A 20,047-nucleotide genomic window follows, 5' to 3' on the forward strand; every position below is an offset into this window, starting at 1 on the left:
GGGGACGAGCCGTGCCTGGCCCGGCCCAGGCCCGATTCAGGCCCTTATGGGCCGTTCCGGGCTGGTTCGCGGGCCGTACCGTGCTTGGCCCACGAATTGTGCCAGCCCAGGCCCTTATGGGCCATGCTGGGCTGGCTCGCGGGCCGTGCCGTGCTTGGCCCACGAATCGTGCCAGCACAGGCCCTTATGGGCCGGGCCGGGCTCGGCCCGCGGGCCAGGAATTCGTAACCCAGCCCGGCCCCCTTTTACGGGCCGTGCTAGGCACGGCCCGTTACTGTAGCAAGCGGGCCGTGCCTGCACGGCCCGCTTCGTGCCAGGCACCCATCTCTAGTAACATGGGTGCGTGGGTGGCAACATTCGGCGAACATCATGTCATGCCGGGCAGCACATCCATGCATGCATGTGGCAGAGCGTTGGAAATGTTGGTGATGTTATATATATATTTCTTTGCCATATTTGCTAGTTAAATATCAGTTTATAACTTTCATAATATATTTGGTATTGCAGGAGAATAATTTGCAAGATATGGGAACGGTTAAACAAGATTTTTGACACCGTGGGTTTTAAACGAGATGTAAATTGTGTAAGAAGTTGAAGTGTTGATTGAAAGCATTGTAGCTTGTTCGATTGCAATAGATATAAGAATTCTTATATTGGATTACCATTAAGTATATATACATGTTATTTACTTGTGTTGGTAGATTTGTATTATGTCATTTACATTGATAAATTTGATTTGGCATGTGATTGTATATTTTATATGATTTTCAGTACGATTATACTTCCATGGTAGTATATATGTCAGATATTAAAAATATGAATATGTGAACAATATTCAGAGAAATGCATTATGTAAGTGAAAATTGATTTGAGAAGTGTAACTTATAAATCAGACGAGTAAGATATAATTTTGACTAACTTTGCTTTGAGATAGTCTCCATGAGCTTATATGTGGGAGAGCCTGTGAAGACCCACTTAGGATTGGGCCGGCCCCTGAATAAGGCGGCCCAATACAAAAAAAGAGGGGAAGGAGTCTCCCGATCGGAGTATCCTCCCTCCCCTGTTTTCAAATTTCCTCCCCCTCCCGAATCCACCGGAAGAGAGATTTTAGGGTGATAAAAATCCTACCAAATCAGGAAGATCTCCCATCTCTCTTCCCCTAGGGCATCAACCGAGGGCTTCCACACACACAAAAAAAAAAAAAAAGAGAAGGAAGATTGGGTTTTACCTTGCCGCGGGAGGAACCGGAGCGGTCGCCGTCGATCCGGTCGGAAGGATCTCGCCGGAGGCAAGGTGAGCACCCTCTCCTCCTTCTCCTCCATCTTTGGCTGCTATTTCCTTGGGAAATGGCCGGGAAGCCGCCGGATTTAGAAGAACCGAACTCGCCTCGGCGGCTTGGTTCTTTCTTCCATTCCGGCCGGCCGTCGCCGGGCGTGGCACCACCGGCACCGCCACAGGCCGATGACCAGGGGGTGTCGCCGACCGTGGGCCACCGGCGGCCGAACCCCCTTCTCCCCTTTCCGACGGGAAGAAGGAAGAAGAGAGAGGAAGAGAGAGGGTCTTTCCCCTCTCTTTCTCTTATTATATAACCCTTTTATTATATTATTTGTTTATTTGTTGTTTGGTTTCCTTCTTACACTTGGATCCAGGGAGATCAGGGCTTTGAGGACTCTAGATAATCTTGGGATGCTAGATTTCAGAGGACCCTTTAGAGGATTAAACTGGGGTCCTAGAACATCATATATCTTTGATAAATTTTAATGATGATTTGGTTCTGTAGGGGAACAATCTATTGGACGAGAGGACGCTGAGCAGAGTCCTGCGCATTCCGGTTCATAGATCGCCGTGAGGGCGGGTGATTAGTTGTCTGAGTTTTCAATAAAGGGTAAGATTCCTTGTACGCCAATCCTACATGATATAAATATTTTGCACTATATATATGTTTGATATGCTATGATCCAGACAAAGCAAAAATAGTTTATATTAAATTATATTTTGGTCGTGTTGGCTTGTGATTGGAATTATGATGAATGCATGTATGTGTATAACCTATATCTGCATAATTGAATTTATGGATGTGGTGGCATGGACTAACCATGTTATATTGATTGCCCTGTCACGGGCTGAAAACGTGACCATGGTTAGTCTAGGTCGGATAAAGTGGAAAAGGGAATGGATGTGTGTTTGTGAATTGATTAAATGAACAGGGACTTTGGGCTTATCTCGTTTTTATTGATTGCCCTATCACAGGCTGGAAATGTGATATTATCGATTGCCCCGTCACAGGCTGGAAATGTGATACTATCGATTGCCCCGTCACAGGCTGGATATGTGACACTATCGATTGCCCCATCACAGGCCGGAAATGTGATACTATCGATTGCCCCGTCACGAGCCGGAAATGTGACCGGGATGTAGCCCAAAGTCGGAAAGATAATTGATCCGGATCAAGTTAACATGGAATGGGAAGAAAAAGCATTGAAAATAGTCATAGTGATTTATAAGCTATATATAGATACTATATCATTCTTATGTGGCCAGACTTTCATTGATGTTTGATGTATAATTATGGACTTTTATTGATGCTTGATGTTCATAATTATATTGATTATTTGAGTCTTATGGAAACTGTTTATGATTTCATGAAATGTGCATCGATTTGTCGTGGTTTTCGAATTCATATTATTATTGTGTTGGTATGGATGTGTAGGGATTCTTCCTGGGCTGTAAAGCTCACCCCCCTCTTCTTCTTTTTCTTTACCAGAGTTGCAGGATGCATAGATTTGGATGGGATGGGCGCAGAGTGCGAGTACCAGAGTTATTAGTTAGTTTGTTTGTTTATCCCTCTTTGATGTCGATGAACATTTGAAGATTTTGTAATTGAACCAATTTGTTTATTTGGACATGTCGGATTTGTCTATTTGAATTATTAAATTAGTTGTGGATTTATTAGAATTTTTGTTAATCATAGGCCTTGCATGATCTTTAGGGCACTGCTCTAGGGCTCATGCGGCCGGTCGCGTACCGGACCCGGATGCTGGGTTCGGGGCGTGACAGAGTGGTATCAGAGCTTAAGGTTAAGGTATCCTAGGGTTTAGGTTCAGGTGAGAGTGAGTGGGGGAAGAATATTAAATGACTTACTAAAGTACCCCATAGATACATTTTCTTTGCAATCTTTAAATGTTAAAAGTAACTTGTATAGGTTGATATGGCACGAGGGAGTGGACGTGGGCGTAATAGGAGGCCGACTCACTTTGCCGATGGCTCTGCTGCTTGGATGCCCTCCGAACAACAAGAAGGTGCTCCACCCTCGCCGACCAAGAGTATGCACCCGCAGGAACACCACGTCAACCCTGTTGGTAGTGCTCTGGAAGTGGGAACCCCGGAAACTCCAAGGACAGGAACCTCGGGTGAGCCTGGAATTCAGCCTAATGAACCACTGAGTGCTTCTCAGATGATGCAAACAATGATGCAACAACAAGCTACTTCCCGTTCAGACATGATGAGAATGATGGAGATGCAACAACGCTTCATGGAACAGCAGCAACAATTTATGCAGCAACAGTTACAACATCAGCAGCAGCAGGTGACTCCTCAGTACCTACAGGGGGCTACAAGTCGGCAGGAGCATCATGTCAGTTTGGCAGAATTCAAAAAGTTTGCACCTTCAGCTTTTAAAGGCACTTCTGACCCTTTAGAGGCTGAGACTTGGCTGAACGAAATGGAAAAGATTTTCAATGCTCTAAGATGCCCTGATGAGGATAGGGTTACTTTTGCTACATTTATGCTGCTAGGAGAAGCGGATATTTGGTGGAATGTGGAAAGAGGAAAGATGGGACATAACGCTACACCTTTGACTTGGGAAGGATTTAAGGAGCTTTTCCGTGACAAGTATATTCCCCAAAGTGTGAGACGGCAGAAATTTCGAGAGTTTACCCGATTAGAGCAGGGGAATATGACGGTCGCAGAGTATGCTGCAAAGTTTGAGGAACTGGCCAGGTATGCCCCAGGACAGGTGGAGAATGAAAGAGAACGAGCTGAGAAGTTTGAAAGTGGACTTAGAGCCCGAATCAGACAACAGGTGTCTACCTTCGAGCTTTCTTCCTACAAGGATGTGGTTAACATAGCTTTGGTAGTTGAAAGGGCCTTAAATGACACTCAAGAAGAGAGGGAAAGAATTTTGAAAAAGAGGAACAGACAAGCTGAGCTACAAAATAAGCAGGGCAGAAATACTGAATCCATGCCCAAGAAACAAACTACTATGAATGATAAAACTCAGCACAAGGATACTGTAAAATGCTATAGATGTGGTGGCCCCCACTATCGAAGAGACTGTCACTGGTTTAATGGGAACTGTTTTTCATGTGGCCAACAGGGCCATAGGGCAGACACTTATCCTAATCGCAGAGAGCAACAAACTCGACAGGCATCTCAGCTTATTCAGGGAGCTCCAACCAACCAAGCAACTCAGAATGAACAATAACGAGGAGGACAGCAGAGGCCTAGAACTCAGGGGCGAGTCTATGCTCTTACACAACACGATGCCGACGCCTCTAACACTGTGGTGACAGGTACAATTGAAATCTCATCCACGAATGCCTATATTTTGATTGATCCTGGAGCTACTCATTCTTTTGTATCTGCTGATTTTGTTGGAAGAAATAGTACATTGATTTCTTTGCCACTAGAGACTGAACTGTGTGTCTCCATCCCTAATGGAGATGTAATCTTAGTTAACTCTGTTTGCAAAGATTGTATCTTGAATATTGAAGGCAGAAAAATGAAAGTAGATTTAATAGTCCTAGGGATGAAGGATTTCGACATGATCCTTGGGATGGACTGGTTGGCAGCATATCATGCCACTGTTGACTGCTTCAAGAAAACAGTAAAATTTCAAATTTCTGGTCAGCCAGAGTTTACTTTTAATGGCAACAGAATGTTACCTCCGCCAAAAGTAATTTCAGCCATACAGGCCAAGCGACTCCTTCGGAAAGGTGATGAAGGATTCTTAGCCATGGTAATGAGCACCCAGCTGGAAGAACTTAAACTAGAAGACATTTCTATTGTGAGGGAATTTTCTGATGTCTTTCCAGAGGATTTGCCAGGATTACCCCCTGATAGAGAGGTTGAATTCTCCATTGATTTGATTCCTGGCACTGGACCGATTTCTAAGGCCCCATACCGGATGGCTCCAGCTGAATTAAAAGTGCTAAAGGAACAACTACAGGAGCTGTTGGACAAGGGTTTCATCAGGCCTAGTGTTTCTCCTTGGGGTGCTCCTGTACTATTTGTGAAAAAGAAAGATGGCAGTTTCCGGCTTTGCATAGATTATCGAGAAATAAATGGAGTAACAGTGCGAAATAAATACCCTTTACCGAGAATTGATGATTTGTTTGATCAGCTGCAAGGGGCACAAATCTTCTCAAAACTTGATCTACACTCCGGATACCACCAGTTGAGAATAAAGGCTGAAGACATACCAAAGACAGCATTCAGAACTAGATATGGACACTATGAGTTTTTGGTTATGCCCTTCGGGTTAACAAATGCACCAGCAGCCTTTATGGATCTTATGAATCGGGTGTTCAAACCCTACCTGGATCAATTTGTGGTAGTATTTATTGATGACATTCTAGTCTATTCAAAAAGTCCACAAGAGCATGAGGAGCATTTGAGGATAGTATTACAAACTCTTAGAGAAAACAAGCTTTATGGCAAGTTGCAGAAATGTGAGTTCTGGTTAAACAGTATCACCTTTCTCGGGCACGTGATCTCTAAAGATGGCATCTCTGTCGACCCAAAGAAAGTAGAGGCAGTAGTCGATTGGAGTAGACCTACTAATGTGTCCGAGGTGCGCAGCTTTTTGGGAATGGTGGGATACTATCGGAGATTCGTTGAGGGATTCTCTCGTATTGCCATGCCTCTATCTCGCCTAACCCAAAAGCAAGTAAAATTTGAATGGAAGGAGGATTGTGAGCAGAGTTTTCAGGAGTTGAAAAGACAATTGGTGACAGCTCCGATATTGGCCCTTCCATCTGGAACAGGAGGCTTCAGCATCTATAGTGATGCATCACGCAAGGGCCTCGGCTGTATTCTTATGCAGAATGAGAAGGTGATAGCATATGCTTCTAGACAGTTGAAACCATATGAGCTGAATTACCCTACACATGATTTGGAGTTAGCAGCTGTGATCTTTGCTTTAAAAATATGGAGGCACTATTTATATGGTGAACATTGTGAAATTTTTACGGATCACAAAAGTTTGAAGTATATCTATACTCAAAAGGAGCTGAATTTGAGGCAAAGGAGATGGTTAGAGCTATTAAAAGATTATGATCTAACTATCAATTACCATCCGGGAAAAGCAAATGTTGTGGTCGATGCTCTAAGCAGGAAATCTTCAAGTAAATTAGCGGCTTTGATCACTACACAAAGAAATATTTTGTTGGACTTGGAGAGATATGAAATTGAAGTACGACTGCATGATCCTCAAGTACGACTTGCTAATCTTATGGTGCAGCCTACCTTGATTGAGAGAATTAAGTCATCTCAAAAAGAGGATTCAGAATTACAGAGGGTAAGGAAAACAGTAGAATCTGGTGTCCAAAGTGAATTTCATGTGCATGAGGATGGTTCCTTAAGATTCGGTAGCAGATTGTGCGTCCCTAAAGTTCCAAAATTAAGGAATGAAATTTTAGAGGAGGCTCATAGCTCGGCTTATACAATGCATCCAGGAGGCACAAAGATGTATCAGAATTTAAAGAAACATTTTTGGTGGAGTGGTATGAAAAAGGATATTGCTCAAATTGTAGCTCAGTGTCTAGTATGTCAACAGGTAAAAGCAGAACATCAGAGACCTACGGGACCATTACAGTCTCTACTTATTCCTCAATAGAAGTGGGAGCATATCACCATGGACTTTGTGACTAGCTTGCCTAAAACCCTACGAGGTAATGATGCCGTGTGGGTAATTGTTGACCGGCTAACCAAATCAGCACACTTTTTGCCTTTCAGAGTTGGTTTCTCCTTAGAGAGATTGGCAGGTTTATATATAGAACATATTGTGAAGTTGCATGGGGTCCCAGTTACCATTGTGTCAGATAGAGACAGTAGATTTGTATCACAGTTTTGGAAGAGTCTTCATAAGGCTCTTGGAACCAAATTGAGTTTTAGCACAGCTTTTCACCCCCAAACTGATGGACAGTCAGAAAGAACTATCCAGATCTTGGAAGACATGTTGAGAGCCTGTGTTATGGATCTAGGAGGAGCATGGGATGGCCACTTATCACTAATAGAGTTTGCCTACAATAATAGCTATCAAGCAAGTATACAAATGGCTCCTTTTGAGGCGTTGTATGGCCGGAAGTGCCGATCTCCTATTTGTTAGGATGACGTGGGCGAGAGAAAATTGTTAGGCCCAGAGATAGTACAACAGACTGTTGATAAGGTGCAAGTGATCAGAGAACGACTCCGTACAGCTCAGAGTCACCAGAAGAGTTATGCTGATAATAGAAGGAGAGAACTGGAATTTCAAACTGGAGATCATGTTTTCTTGAGAGTGTCACCCACAAAAGGTGTGATGAGATTTGGGGTTCGTGGCAAATTGAGCCCTAGGTATGTTGGTCCGTTTGAGATTTTGGATAAGGTTGGAGAGGTGGCGTATCGACTGGCTTTACCACCGGCTTTATCCAGTGTACACAATGTTTTTCATGTGTCAATGTTGAAGAAATATGTTCCAGATCCGAATCATGTGGTAGCATATGAGCCATTACATCTTCAGGAGGATTTGACCTATGAGGAGTTTCCGATACGAATTGTGGACAGAAAGGATCAGGTACTACGACACCGAACCATTTCTTTTGTAAAGGTACAATGGAATAATCATGCAGAAAGAGAGACTACTTGGGAGCTCGAAGAAGAAATGAAAGTCAAATATCCGCAGCTTTTTGAAACTTCAAGTATGTCAATTTCGAGGACGAAATTTTTTCTTTTAGGGGGGGAGAATGTGAAGACCCACTTAGGATTGGGCCGGCCCCTGAATAAGGCGGCCCAATACACAAAAAGAGGGGAGGGAGTCTCCCGATCGGAGTATCCTCCCTCCCCTGTTTTCAAATTTCCTCCCCCTCCCGAATCCACCGGAAGAGAGATTTTAGGGTGATAAAAATCCTACCAAATCAGGAAGATCTCCCATCTCTCTTCCCCTAGGGCATCAACCGAGGGCTTCCACACACACAAAAAAAAAAAAAAGAGAAGGGAGATTGGGTTTTACCTTGCCGCGGGAGGAACCGGAGCGGTCGCTGTCGATCCGGTTGGAAGGATCTCGCCGGAGGCAAGGTGAGCACCCTCTCCTCCTTCTCCTCCATCTTTGGCTGCTATTTCCTTGGGAAATGGCCGGGAAGCCGCCGGATTTAGAAGAACCGAACTCGCCTCGGCGGCTTGGTTCTTTCTTCCATTCTGGCCGGCCGTCGCCGGGCGTGGCACCACCGGCACCGCCACAGGCCGACGACCAGGGGGTGTCGCCGACCGTGGGCCACCGGCGGCCGAACCCCCTTCTCCCCTTCCGACGGGAAGAAGGAAGAAGAGAGGAAGAGAGAGGGTCTTTCCCCTCTCTTTCTCTTATTATATAACCCTTTTATTATATTATTTGTTTATTTGTTGTTTGGTTTCCTTCTTACACTTGGATCCAGGGAGATCAGGGCTTTGAGGACTCTAGATAATCTTGGGATGCTAGATTTCAGAGGACCCTTTAGAGGATTAAATTGGGGTCCTACAACATCATATATCTTTGATAAATTTTAATGATGATTTGGTTCTGTAGGGGAACAATCTATTGGACGAGAGGACGCTGAGCAGAGTCCTGCGCATTCCGGTTCATAGATCGCCGTGAGGGCGGGTGATTAGTTGTCTGAGTTTTCAATAAAGGGTAAGATTCCTTGTACGCCAATCCTACATGATATAAATATTTTGCACTATATATATGTTTGATATGCTATGATCCAGACAAAGCAAAAATAGTTTATATTAAATTATATTTTGGTCGTGTTGGCTTGTGATTGGAATTATGATGAATGCATGTATGTGTATAACCTATATCTGCATAATTGAATTTATGGATGTGGTGGCATGGACTAACCATGTTATATTGATTGCCCTGTCACGGGCTGGAAACGTGACCATGGTTAGTCTAGGTCGGATAAAGTGGAAAAGGGAATGGATGTGTGTTTGTGAATTGATTAAATGAACAGGGACTTTGGGCTTATCTCGTTTTTATTGATTGCCCTATCACAGGCTGGAAATGTGATATTATCGATTGCCCCGTCACAGGCTGGAAATGTGATACTATCGATTGTCCCGTCACAGGCTGGATATGTGACACTATCGATTGCCCCATCACAGGCCGGAAATGTGATACTATCGATTGCCCCGTCACGAGCCGGAAATGTGACCGGGATGTAGCCCAAAGTCGGAAAGATAATTGATCCGGATCAAGTTAACATGGAATGGGAAGAAAAAGCATTGAAAATAGTCATAGTGATTTATAAGCTATATATATATACTATATCATTCTTTATGTGGCCAGACTTTCATTGATGTTTGATGTATAATTATGGACTTTTATTGATGCTTGATGTTCATAATTATATTGATTATTTGAGTCTTATGGAAACTGTTTATGATTTCATGAAATGTGCATCGATTTATCGTGGTTTTCGAATTCATATTATTATTGTGTTGGTATGGATGTGTAGGGATTCTTACTGGGCTGTAAAGCTCACCCCCTTCTTCTTCTTTTTCTTTACCAGAGTTGCAGAATGCATAGATTTGGATGGAATGGGCGCAGAGTGCGAGTACCAGAGTTATTAGTTAGTTAGTTTGTTTATCCTTCTTTGATGTCGATGAACATTTGAAGATTTTGTAATTGAACCAATTTGTTTATTTGGACATGTCGGATTTGTCTATTTGAATTATTAAATTAGTTGTGGATTTATTGGAATTTTTGTTAATCATAGGCCTTGCATGATCTTTAGGGCACTGCTCTAGGGCTCATGCGGCCGGTCGCGTACCGGACCCGGATGCTGGGTTCGGGGCATGACAGAGCCTTCATGGACTTACGCATAAAATAGTGTCCATGGGCTGACGCATGAGATAGTCTTCTTGAGCTTATGTATGGGATAGCATTCATGGGCAATTAAAACTGCCTAACAGTCGTGATCCCGAGGGCTATTAAAGCCCATAGATCCCTTGCAGAGGAACTCCATCACTCTTTCATTTCCCCTCACTCCCTTATTTTTCTGCTACAAGGAACTGAAGCAGGAGCGATATCATCGGAGTAGGGATCCGAGCCGCTTGAGGGAACATCACAGAGTTGTCCCGGAGCTAGGTAAGTCCCTGACTTCTTCTTTCCTTGTATTATGCAAGTAGATCTAGCTTAATTATGAAACAACAACACAAAGAGAAGACGAAATAGAAGAGATCAAAAGAAGAAGAGGAAGAAGATGAAGAGTAGGGAAGGGAAGATCTAACTAAAGCATTCGGCTATTGATCCGGCGCCAACACGATCGGCCACGGTCATAACCACAGTCGTCGACTGCCGAAAGCTCTTTCCCTCTCGAACCCCTTCTTCCTTGTACTCAAGCAACCCTAACCCTAAAACCTTACCTCCCGATCCATGGTACAATGGTCGGCCAAGCGCCCTTCTCTAACTGGATGCCCAAGGGAGAGAATCCCCGGCTCGGCCGCACCCGTAGCCAATCTCGGCTAGGGTGATGGTGGAACCGAGGGATCCCTCCTTCCCCGATGTGCTGACGGAGGAGGGTTTATCCTCCCCTCCTCTGTTGGGTTGGAAAGAGAAGAAGAAGGGAGGTTGGAGAGGGGTGATCAGGATGACCGAGACCTCCTCCCTCTCAGCCGGTATCGGCCGTAGAGCCGGTCGCGGTCTTCGGCCGCGGGCGCTGGCTGTAGGCGCCAGCCATAGGCACAGCCCTTTCAAGAGCTCCGTCGCCCTCCCTTCTGCTGAGAGAGAGAGAAAGAGAGGGAGGAGAAGAGGGGAGAAAAGAGGAGAAGAGAGGAGAGAGAAAGAAGAAATGAGGAAGAAAGAAGAACAGGAGAAGAAGATAAGAAAGAAAAAGAAAGAAGAAGAGGGAAGCTTCGGGAAGGAATAAAGAAAAAAAGAAAAAGAAGAAAAGAAAAAGAAGAAAAAGAATAAAAGAAAGAAGAAAAAAAAAAAGGAAAGAAAATGTTGGTGGGCCTGATTTCGGCAGTAGGTTTCAAATAACTTGGGTTTTAAAGGTCTGAGGCCGGGTTGGGTCTGGTCCGAGCCCAGTATTCTTAAACCCAAAACTAAATTAGGCATAAGGAGTCCAAACCTTAATGTAAGGGTCCAATTGAATATAGTTTGAGGCTAGGTCCCTTTAAATTAAATATAACTAATAGAATTTAATCATAAGTTAACTAATTATATTACTGGACCTGAATATAAATGGGCTCAGTGACTAAATCAGGGCAAGGGCCTGTTCCAGAATTTAACCAATTTCTGCACCTGAATACAAACGGGCCTAGCGATTGAATCAGGCCAAGGGTTTGATCCAGGATTTAATTAAACTTCGGGCCTGAATGCAAATGGGCCCAAACCTGAACCAGAGGGCAATTGGGTCTAAACCAGAAGTTGGAATTAGGTCAGACCTGAACCAAAAACTGAATCAAACCTGAATCAGAGGTTGAATCAGGTCTAAACCAGAAGCTGAACCAGACCTGAACCAAAAATTAGGTCAGACCCGAACCAAAAGGTGAAATAGACCTGAACCAGAAATTGAATCAAATTCGAACCAGAAAGTAGATTAGACCTAAACCAAAAATTGAATCAAATTTGAACCAGAAGTTAGATTAGACTTGAACCAGAAATTGAATTAGGCTATGGATCTAAAAATGAAATTGAGTCCTATGCGTGGACTATAAATAATTTTAATTAAGAGAAGATTATAAATAAATAGAAATTAAATGTGCAAGTGACATGCAATTTAATGATATTGCTAGGTATTGGAGAATTGGAATCTAAGTCTAAGAGTTGGTGAGCAAATTAAAGTAAGCGATCCTGATATAATCTTATTGCTTTCAAATACATGAACTATTTGAATACAATGTTGTATATTACTAATTATGTTTCTCAAAAATTAGGATCAAGCATATGTAGCAAGTGATGTATGATTTTGACAAAATGGCATTCATCAAGTTTACTATATTGTGTACACTGGATTTATGATGATATAGAAAGTTGCATAAAAGAAAATGAAGTTTGCAGCATGATCCTAAACTTTATACATTATGGTGCTATTATTCGTCTTTCAATCTACTTATGAAGTAAGATTTATGGAAAATATGATATGGTTTATAAACTCTCAGATTACTATGTACGGCCCTCGCCAGCGGGTTATAGTAGCTCGGCAAACGACCCTCGCCAGCGGGTTATAGTAGCTCGGCATACGGCCCTCGCCAGCGGGTTATAGTAGCTCGGTATACGGCCCTCGCCAGCGGGTTATAGTAGCTCGGCATATGGCCCTGTCATGGGTAATAATAGTGACTATAGCTGCATTACCATCTAAGAGTAGAGATTTCAAAGCATGAATAATGGCAAAAATTTTACATGATGCATATTCAAATTTATGAACTTGTATGATTGGACATGCATTGCTTTATGACTGATTTGGATATATACTATAAGAAATGCCTATTTTGTTTTAACTGTTAATTTCCTAAACTAATACACTGGCATGTGGAGCATTATAAATGATTTAGTAAGATTGTACATGGTTACTTACTGAGTTTTTATAGCTCACACCAATTCATTTATGTCCTTACAGATAAATAAGACTGCTAGGAGCAAGGAGCTTGACTCACTCCAGGGTTTGGGATACACTGAATATAATTGTACAAATTTTTAAAAGCTCTATATCGCTCCTTATTGTTCAAACATTTTATGCCCTTCATGAACAATATAATTCATTTAAATTTAAAATTTTATGTGGCTGCGTGCTATTGCGGCAAAGATTTGCAATAGCAAGGCCGTGTCATGATCCGGATTCGGGGCGTGATAGGAAGGGCCGATGATAGGAGCTGTAAATAGAGCTCGATCATAACCGAAATTCGACCGGAGTCAGATTCCATCCGACGAACTTAAGAGGAAGAAGACTTTAATGGGAGTCCTCTTCCCTCCTTGCACGAGCGCAGCATGTGCATTTTTTTTTTTTTCCTTCTTTTGGGCCAACTGGGTCGGTCAAATGGACCGGGCCCATTGGGTCTTACAAACTTGCTGGAGCTTGTGGGTAGAACGGAACAGCAGAATATTTAAAATTGTGGCCATCTCACCTACATCTCTCTTCCAACGAGTCAGAAGTCTCTTTCAAGACTGGATGGCGACCTGTAATGGGCAAATCAAAACTGCGACTACTGACCTTTGGAGTTTACTGTTCAACGACGCCGGCACGAAACAAGTCAGAATATAATACTAGAGAGTAAGGAAACAATGGAGCAAGCTCAGCGAGTGTCTTGTTGGAGGAAGTTTGCTCACCTTAATTAGCTCCCCTCCGCCTGCTTGAGAACCGGGAAAGTGTACTGGTTTACAAAAATTGAAACGAGCAGGTAGTAGGACGAATGGGACGACATCTAACTCTCTTGTAAATCCTGCTTTCATGAACAAAATAAGGTTGGCCCCAGCGTGTCTATGGGTCACTATTTCGATGATCCTTCCAGCAAAGGCCACTACATTAGTGGGTTGCGGTGGAAGCTATGTACATAAAACTTTCAGTAAATCCTACCCTTTTTCATAAAAAAAGCCGTTTTGCAGTCTCTACGTGGACTTAACAACGGAAGGATTTCATAACGATCCTAATTTGATTTGAGGATGTTTGAATCATTTTTTATTTTAACTTCAATTTTTTTTTGACAATAAACTTATTCTGGCGGCATAATGTACATCCGATAACTCAAGGCACTATATCTTGTAAATAGATTATTTCAATAAACATTGAGGAAGTGCGACTCGCTTCGTTCATTTTCCATAAAAGAAAAAAAAATAACTCGAGAATCTAAATATTTCAAGTTTTACTGAGGGCGTTCTCCGAGAAAGTCATGCCTCGATGCCTCTCTTCCAAAGTCATGTGATCTATCGGCTTCAGCCTCACCTCTTCTTGTCAGCAGGTAACGAATCCGAAACCCCAAGCCCTCCTTCACTCCATCATAAAAACCTTTCTTTGCCCTTCGTCTCGTTAAAACCCTAATTCTCCTTTCTCTATCCGTTAGCAGGATTGGAAGAAACTCCCAACTTCTTTTGAATTCTCTGACTCTTAACATTGGTACTCGACTTTGTGCTCTATTATGCTATTAATCTATTCACAACCTTCATAATAGTAAAATATGATCGATTTCTTTGTAAAAAAAAAAGTCTTTTGGACTTCTTTTAATCAATTTTCTCTTTTTCTTTTCAAGAGAAAATTTAGGTGTTCATTTTCCCTTACATTAGCAAGTAGCTAGCTAGCTATCAATACTGATGATTTTCTACATGCAATATTCTCTATATATACCCTCAAAAGATTGTCAATCCCAGTATGAATAGAAAATTCATCTGTCTAGGCAGAACCTTGTCGTCATGTAACACCGCATGTTTTAATGCTTCCTGTCAATCTTGCGTAGATATGTTAAGTTGCATTAGCACTGATTAGCTTGTAGAGAAGAATCAATGAAATAAAACCGAGAAACTCCATCTGAAAAGGGTGCTTGACAGAAAGGAACTAATATTGTGAGAGAGCATAAACAAATTTTGCTGTGACACAGCATTATGAGGACACGATTATCAGCATCCTGGATTGTGTGTACGGAGTTATTGCCAGAATTTGGGGTTATCAGATAAGAATATTATTGAGATGATTATCATCCTTGATCACTGTTAGAACATAAAACAGTACATGAACAGGAACTCTGCCTAAAGTGGAAGTCCGCAAGGCTTCTAAGGATCTGAATCGGCCTTTTTGTTTTTGAGTCTCCTGCGGTTGGGTTCATCATTAAGTTACTTTTAGTGATAAAAAAATTATATTTATGTTAGTATACATTATAAATGCTTGCTAACTGTCGCATGATGGACTTAAAAGAAGTAGGAAAAAGCTATAATGGGAATTAGATTGGTCTGATGACAGCACCAGGAGTCAAGAAACTGGTGGTTACCATATTTTCTCATGCAGATAACAAGGCCATCCTTGCAAATTTCAAGGTGTCTCTGCAACAGGGACTGGAATGTAGGGATCATATAAATTGAAGTGAGAGGTGGAAAGAAGGCAAGCAACCAAGTCATTATCAAAGTAGGCATGAAATAAAAAAAGTATAATCATATTAACAAGCCTGCATGGTTTCTTCTTTTACTTTGTAGAACATACATGCAGAAAGGAAAGAAAACGGACCACCCTCATCACTCTGGTGGGAAACCTAAATCAATTTGACCCCAAAATCAATATCAGACATATATCACAGGGAAGTTCTTCCAACCATATATCAATATCAGGCATGAGACAAGCATGACCTTCACAAAGTCGTCATAAATCCAAAATCCAAGACTTGGAAGCAGATTGCTTCCTCTGGTAGCGACACTCTGCATGCATGAAGCAACACAACCACGAATTAGATCCACAAGTTGATTGACTGTCTCACTCCGCTATTGATCATGGTCTTCATGACCTATGCTTCTTTTTGCGAGTGGTCCCGATTGATCAACCCCCAGGACAAGGTAAGCATGGTTACCAGAAGTAGCTATTGATTTTTTCCAAAGAAAGTCTCGACATGGACTTGAAGAGGGTACTAGATCTTCATAACAACTAGACTTTGATAATTCACCTTCCTTGGCTGACTTACGCTATCTTTTATCAACATTACTTGGACTTCAATCTATTAGATTTTCCAACAGGACTGATTACCCTTCTTTTGAAGGCTGGTTATTTAGCCTTGAATGGAGGACAAAGCAGCTATTGATTTTTTCCATAGGAAGTTTCGACATGGACATGAAGAGGGTACTAGATCTTCATAACAACTCGACTTTGATAACTCACCTTGCTTAACTTTCCATCAGTGAATCTTCTCATGACCCTAAAATTATAAATGACTTGAATCTTCTCAACGGGCCCAAATTAAGAAAAGAAATTTAATCCTCCCTTTTAATATTTGAAATTTGACTGCCGTTAAAATAACCTAAAAAGAAGCTGCAGCGACTGCCTCTTATTTATACATATTTACATAAGCAGGCTGGTTTCTGTCGCTTGCTTCTGCCCCCATGGATACTGAGAAAAGGCCATGTTCCCCCCTCTCCTTCTTTCTTCTCTTCTTTCTCTTCTCTTCTCTCAACATCCAACACTGTGGAGCAACTGATAGCATCTCTTTGGGCCAGTCCGTCTCCGGAAACCAGACCATAGTGTCCAAAGAAGGCAAGTTTGAGCTGGGGTTCTTCACACCAGGTAACTCCCGTAACTATTACATAGGTATCTGGTACAAAACAATTCCTGTCCAAACTGTAGTCTGGGTGGCGAACAGAGCAACACCCATCTCCAACACCTCCTCTGCCGAGTTAAAAATCTCAGAAGATGGCAAACTAGTCCTCCTCAACATTTCCAAAATCCCAGTTTGGTCATCCAATTCAACTCCATCAACCTCGAATTCCACGGTTGCTGTGCTTCTGGACACCGGAAATCTCGTTATAAGAAATGGGTCAAACACTACAATTTGGCAGAGTTTTGATCACCCAACTGACACATGGATGCCAGGAGGATGGCTTGGAGTTAACAAGATCACAGAGGAGTATCAGAGCATGACTTCATGGGAGAATCGTGAGAATCCTGCCCCCGGGCCTTTCGCTCATAGTATGGACCCCGATGGATCCAATCAGTTCGTATTGCTGTGGAATGGTTCTGAAATTTATTGGAGCGGTGGGCTGTGGAATGGCCAGTACTTCACTGCAGTCCCTAGTACCAGAGAAAGCACTCCCTTCAACTTCACCTTCGTCGACAACAAGCAGCGGAAGTATGCCATGTATACCATCCGGGACAGTTCTTTCATCACTCGGTGTGTGATTGAATCATCGGGGCTATTAAAGCAATTGTATTGGCTGAACGGCGCCCAGGAGTGGCAGGCAATCTTTACTCAACCTTCGGCTCAATGTGATGTCTACTCTCTATGTGGAGCTTTCGGTATCTGCGACCAGAAAAGCTCAAATATTTGCAGGTGCTCCTATGGTTTTGAACCAGCTTCAATGGAAGAATGGGAGTTCAATGTTTGGAAGTCAGGGTGCGTGAGGAAAACCAGTTTGCGATGCAGCAATAAAAGCTCGACCGGTGGAGAAGGGGATAGATTCGTTGAGATGACCAATATGAGATTGCCTGCCAATCCGCAGAACTTGACTGTCGGGAGTGCTAGAGATTGCGAACAGGCTTGCTTGAACAGCTGCTCATGCAACGCGTATGCTTATGTGAGTGGATGCTCAATTTGGAATGGGGACATTCGGAACCTTCAACAACTCTATGATGGTGATAGTGCAGCTGGTACTCTGCATCTCCGGCTCGCTGCCTCTGATTTCCCAGCTTCAAGTAGCTCACATAAGTTGGTAATAGATCTAACTGTTAGTGTCATCGGTGGAATTCTTGGGATCTCGGGTGTTCTCGTCGGACTAATTTGGGCGTTTCAAAGGAGGAAACGAATTCGGATGGAAAAACAAGTTGAGGGTTCTTTGATTCAGTTTACTTATGGCGATTTGCAGCGTGTGACCAAGAACTTCTCTGAGAAGTTGGGCAGCGGTGGCTTTGGCTCCGTTTTTAAAGGGACATTAATTGACTCAACCGAAGTAGCTGTAAAGAAGCTTGAAGGCTTGGGACAAGGGGAGAAGCAATTCCGAACCGAAGTGAGCACATTGGCTGTTATTCAGCATGTCAATCTGGTTCACCTTCGCGGTTTCTGCACTGAGGGCAGCAAAAGGCTTCTAGTTTATGAGTACATGTCTGGAGGTTCCCTGGACTCTCACCTCTTTCAAAACAAATCCACGGTTCTGGACTGGAAGACGAGGTATCAAATTATTCTTGGGATTGCGAGAGGATTAGGCTACCTCCATGAGAAGTGCAGGGAGTGCATCATACACTGTGACATAAAGCCAGACAACATACTCCTAGACAAGGACTTCTGCGCCAAAGTTGCAGACTTTGGCATGGCGAAGCTCATCGGTCGCGACTTCAGCAGGGTCCTGACAACCATGAGGGGAACCGTTGGCTACCTCGCACCCGAGTGGATTTCAGGCCTGCCAATCACCTCCAAGGTTGACGTCTACAGCTTCGGGATGATGCTCTTTGAGCTGGTATCAGGCAAGCGAAACACAACGCACTCTGCGGATGGGAGCAAAATCTTTTATCCGTCCTGGGCAGCAACAAAGGTCGTTGAAGGCGATATATTTAGCTTATTAGACCATGGATTCAAAGGTGCTGCCGACCTTGAAGAGCTAACCAGAGTCTGCAGAGTTGCTTGCTGGTGCATTCAAGACTCTGAAGCTCACAGGCCAACAATGGGACAGGTGGTGCAGATCCTAGAGGGAGTCCTGGAGGTGAGCATGCCGCCACTTCCTAGGGCTCTTCAGCTCCTTACGGAAGATCAGAGCCAAATTAATTCGTGATGATTTGTCATCCACTGAATACAAAGATCCACTTGATCAATCTCAGGATTTCTATCCGTAATTGCCAAGCTATAAGGGCCACATGAATCTCTGCTGAGCATGCCAATAATATGTAACGGATTAAAGTATAGCTTATAGTTGTTATGATCCTTAAGATGGATGTTTGTATGAGGGTGTAATGTTCTATAGTGGCTGTAGTATCTATTTAGTGGCATAAAGTTCATGGATATCTCTTGTTATAAAGATAGGTTAGGTATGTTATAAAGTTTCCAACTCATCACTTTCCATGCATGAGTTATTTATATAGATATGTTACATACACGAGTAAGCTGGCAGCCACCAGATGTACCTCTTGTTGAAGACAATGTTCAAAACCTTCTTATCTATTTATTTTCAAGGCATTTATTTCATAATTTCTCAGTTTTACTGAATCACGTCAACAATCAAACCACATATGCGCATGTATTTATGAAGTTCATGGACCAGCCATTTGAGATGATCGTACCCCCTGGATGTTCTCTTGATTATGTATAATGTTAATTAGATGTGGGATAAAAAACAAGATGGTAAGATACGTTGAAAGGATGTGGATGTTAATTAGAGGTGGAGATGGCTTTTTCCTCCCTCCCACTTCTTTCATAGGCAAAAAAAAGACGTAAGAAAATGAAAATAAGAATTAAAAAATATATAACTTCGATCTCGTGGAAATGTCCCATCAACAAATAGAAAGTAGGTTAGCCCGAGAAAGCACCGCCAGTTTAAGTTGTTTTTCATTGGCATGTGATAGGACGGGGTTGAGAATTGGGCGGCCTGCCGTATTCAAGAACTTTGCCTTCTATCTCCTTATTGGCTAGTCCCAAAAACCCACCTGGCCATCCTTCTTCGTAACAGGAACTATGTTAGCAAGCCAATCTGAATATTTTTCGACCTTCTTCTTTATTTTCAACATCCACCCGGGTCTCAATCATTCAAAAAAGTTTGTCACTTTTGAGAGACCTTACAGAGGAGACACGGTTGGTAGTCATTGACAGCTGTAACATGAATTCTTTAATCGCATACAATCTATTTCTATTTTGAGCTTACCCATATAATAAACAAAGGAGTGTTAATTCTGTTCAAACATGTAGATAAACCAATTGAAGACAGCCTGTGGCGGGCATTCTTTTGTAGGCTCTACAATATATGGCATTCATCCGATCCATGCGTTTTTTCTCCGCTAAGTAGGCTTATATTATTAGCTCTTCGCTAATAAAATAAAGGAATCAGAGGTCGACGATGATTATTTCAGCTCCAAAGAAAACAAAGCTGATAGACCCAGTTATATAGTACAGACAAGCGTCGGCGGCCATGTATATAGCCCAA

At 42.7% G+C, this 20,047-nt stretch overlaps 1 protein-coding gene across 4 annotated transcripts; it reads left to right on the forward strand.

Moving 5' to 3' along the window:
- Positions 1 to 10,019: 10,019 nt before the first annotated feature.
- On the forward strand, positions 10,020 to 19,111 carry LOC103715729 (G-type lectin S-receptor-like serine/threonine-protein kinase At2g19130). Of its 4 annotated transcripts, none has more exons than XR_005509762.1 (2): positions 10,020 to 10,381; positions 12,400 to 12,432. XR_005509762.1 is itself a non-coding variant. In XM_039121987.1 (2 exons), the coding sequence occupies exon 2, from the start codon at positions 16,310 to 16,312 to the stop codon at positions 18,683 to 18,685; it is 2,376 nt and encodes a 791-aa protein (XP_038977915.1). In that variant the 5' UTR covers positions 10,020 to 10,381; positions 12,858 to 16,309; the 3' UTR covers positions 18,686 to 19,111. The 4 variants fall into 4 exon arrangements, 2 of the variants coding, with proteins under 2 accessions (XP_038977915.1, XP_038977916.1); XR_005509761.1 differs by lacking the exon at positions 12,400 to 12,432 and adding an exon at positions 12,034 to 12,201; XM_039121987.1 differs by lacking the exon at positions 12,400 to 12,432 and adding an exon at positions 12,858 to 19,111.
- Positions 19,112 to 20,047: the final 936 nt, after the last annotated feature.

Source organism: Phoenix dactylifera, unplaced genomic scaffold (assembly GCF_009389715.1).
Source record: "Phoenix dactylifera cultivar Barhee BC4 unplaced genomic scaffold, palm_55x_up_171113_PBpolish2nd_filt_p 001309F, whole genome shotgun sequence".
In the NCBI taxonomy this organism is placed as follows: domain Eukaryota; kingdom Viridiplantae; phylum Streptophyta; class Magnoliopsida; order Arecales; family Arecaceae; genus Phoenix; species Phoenix dactylifera.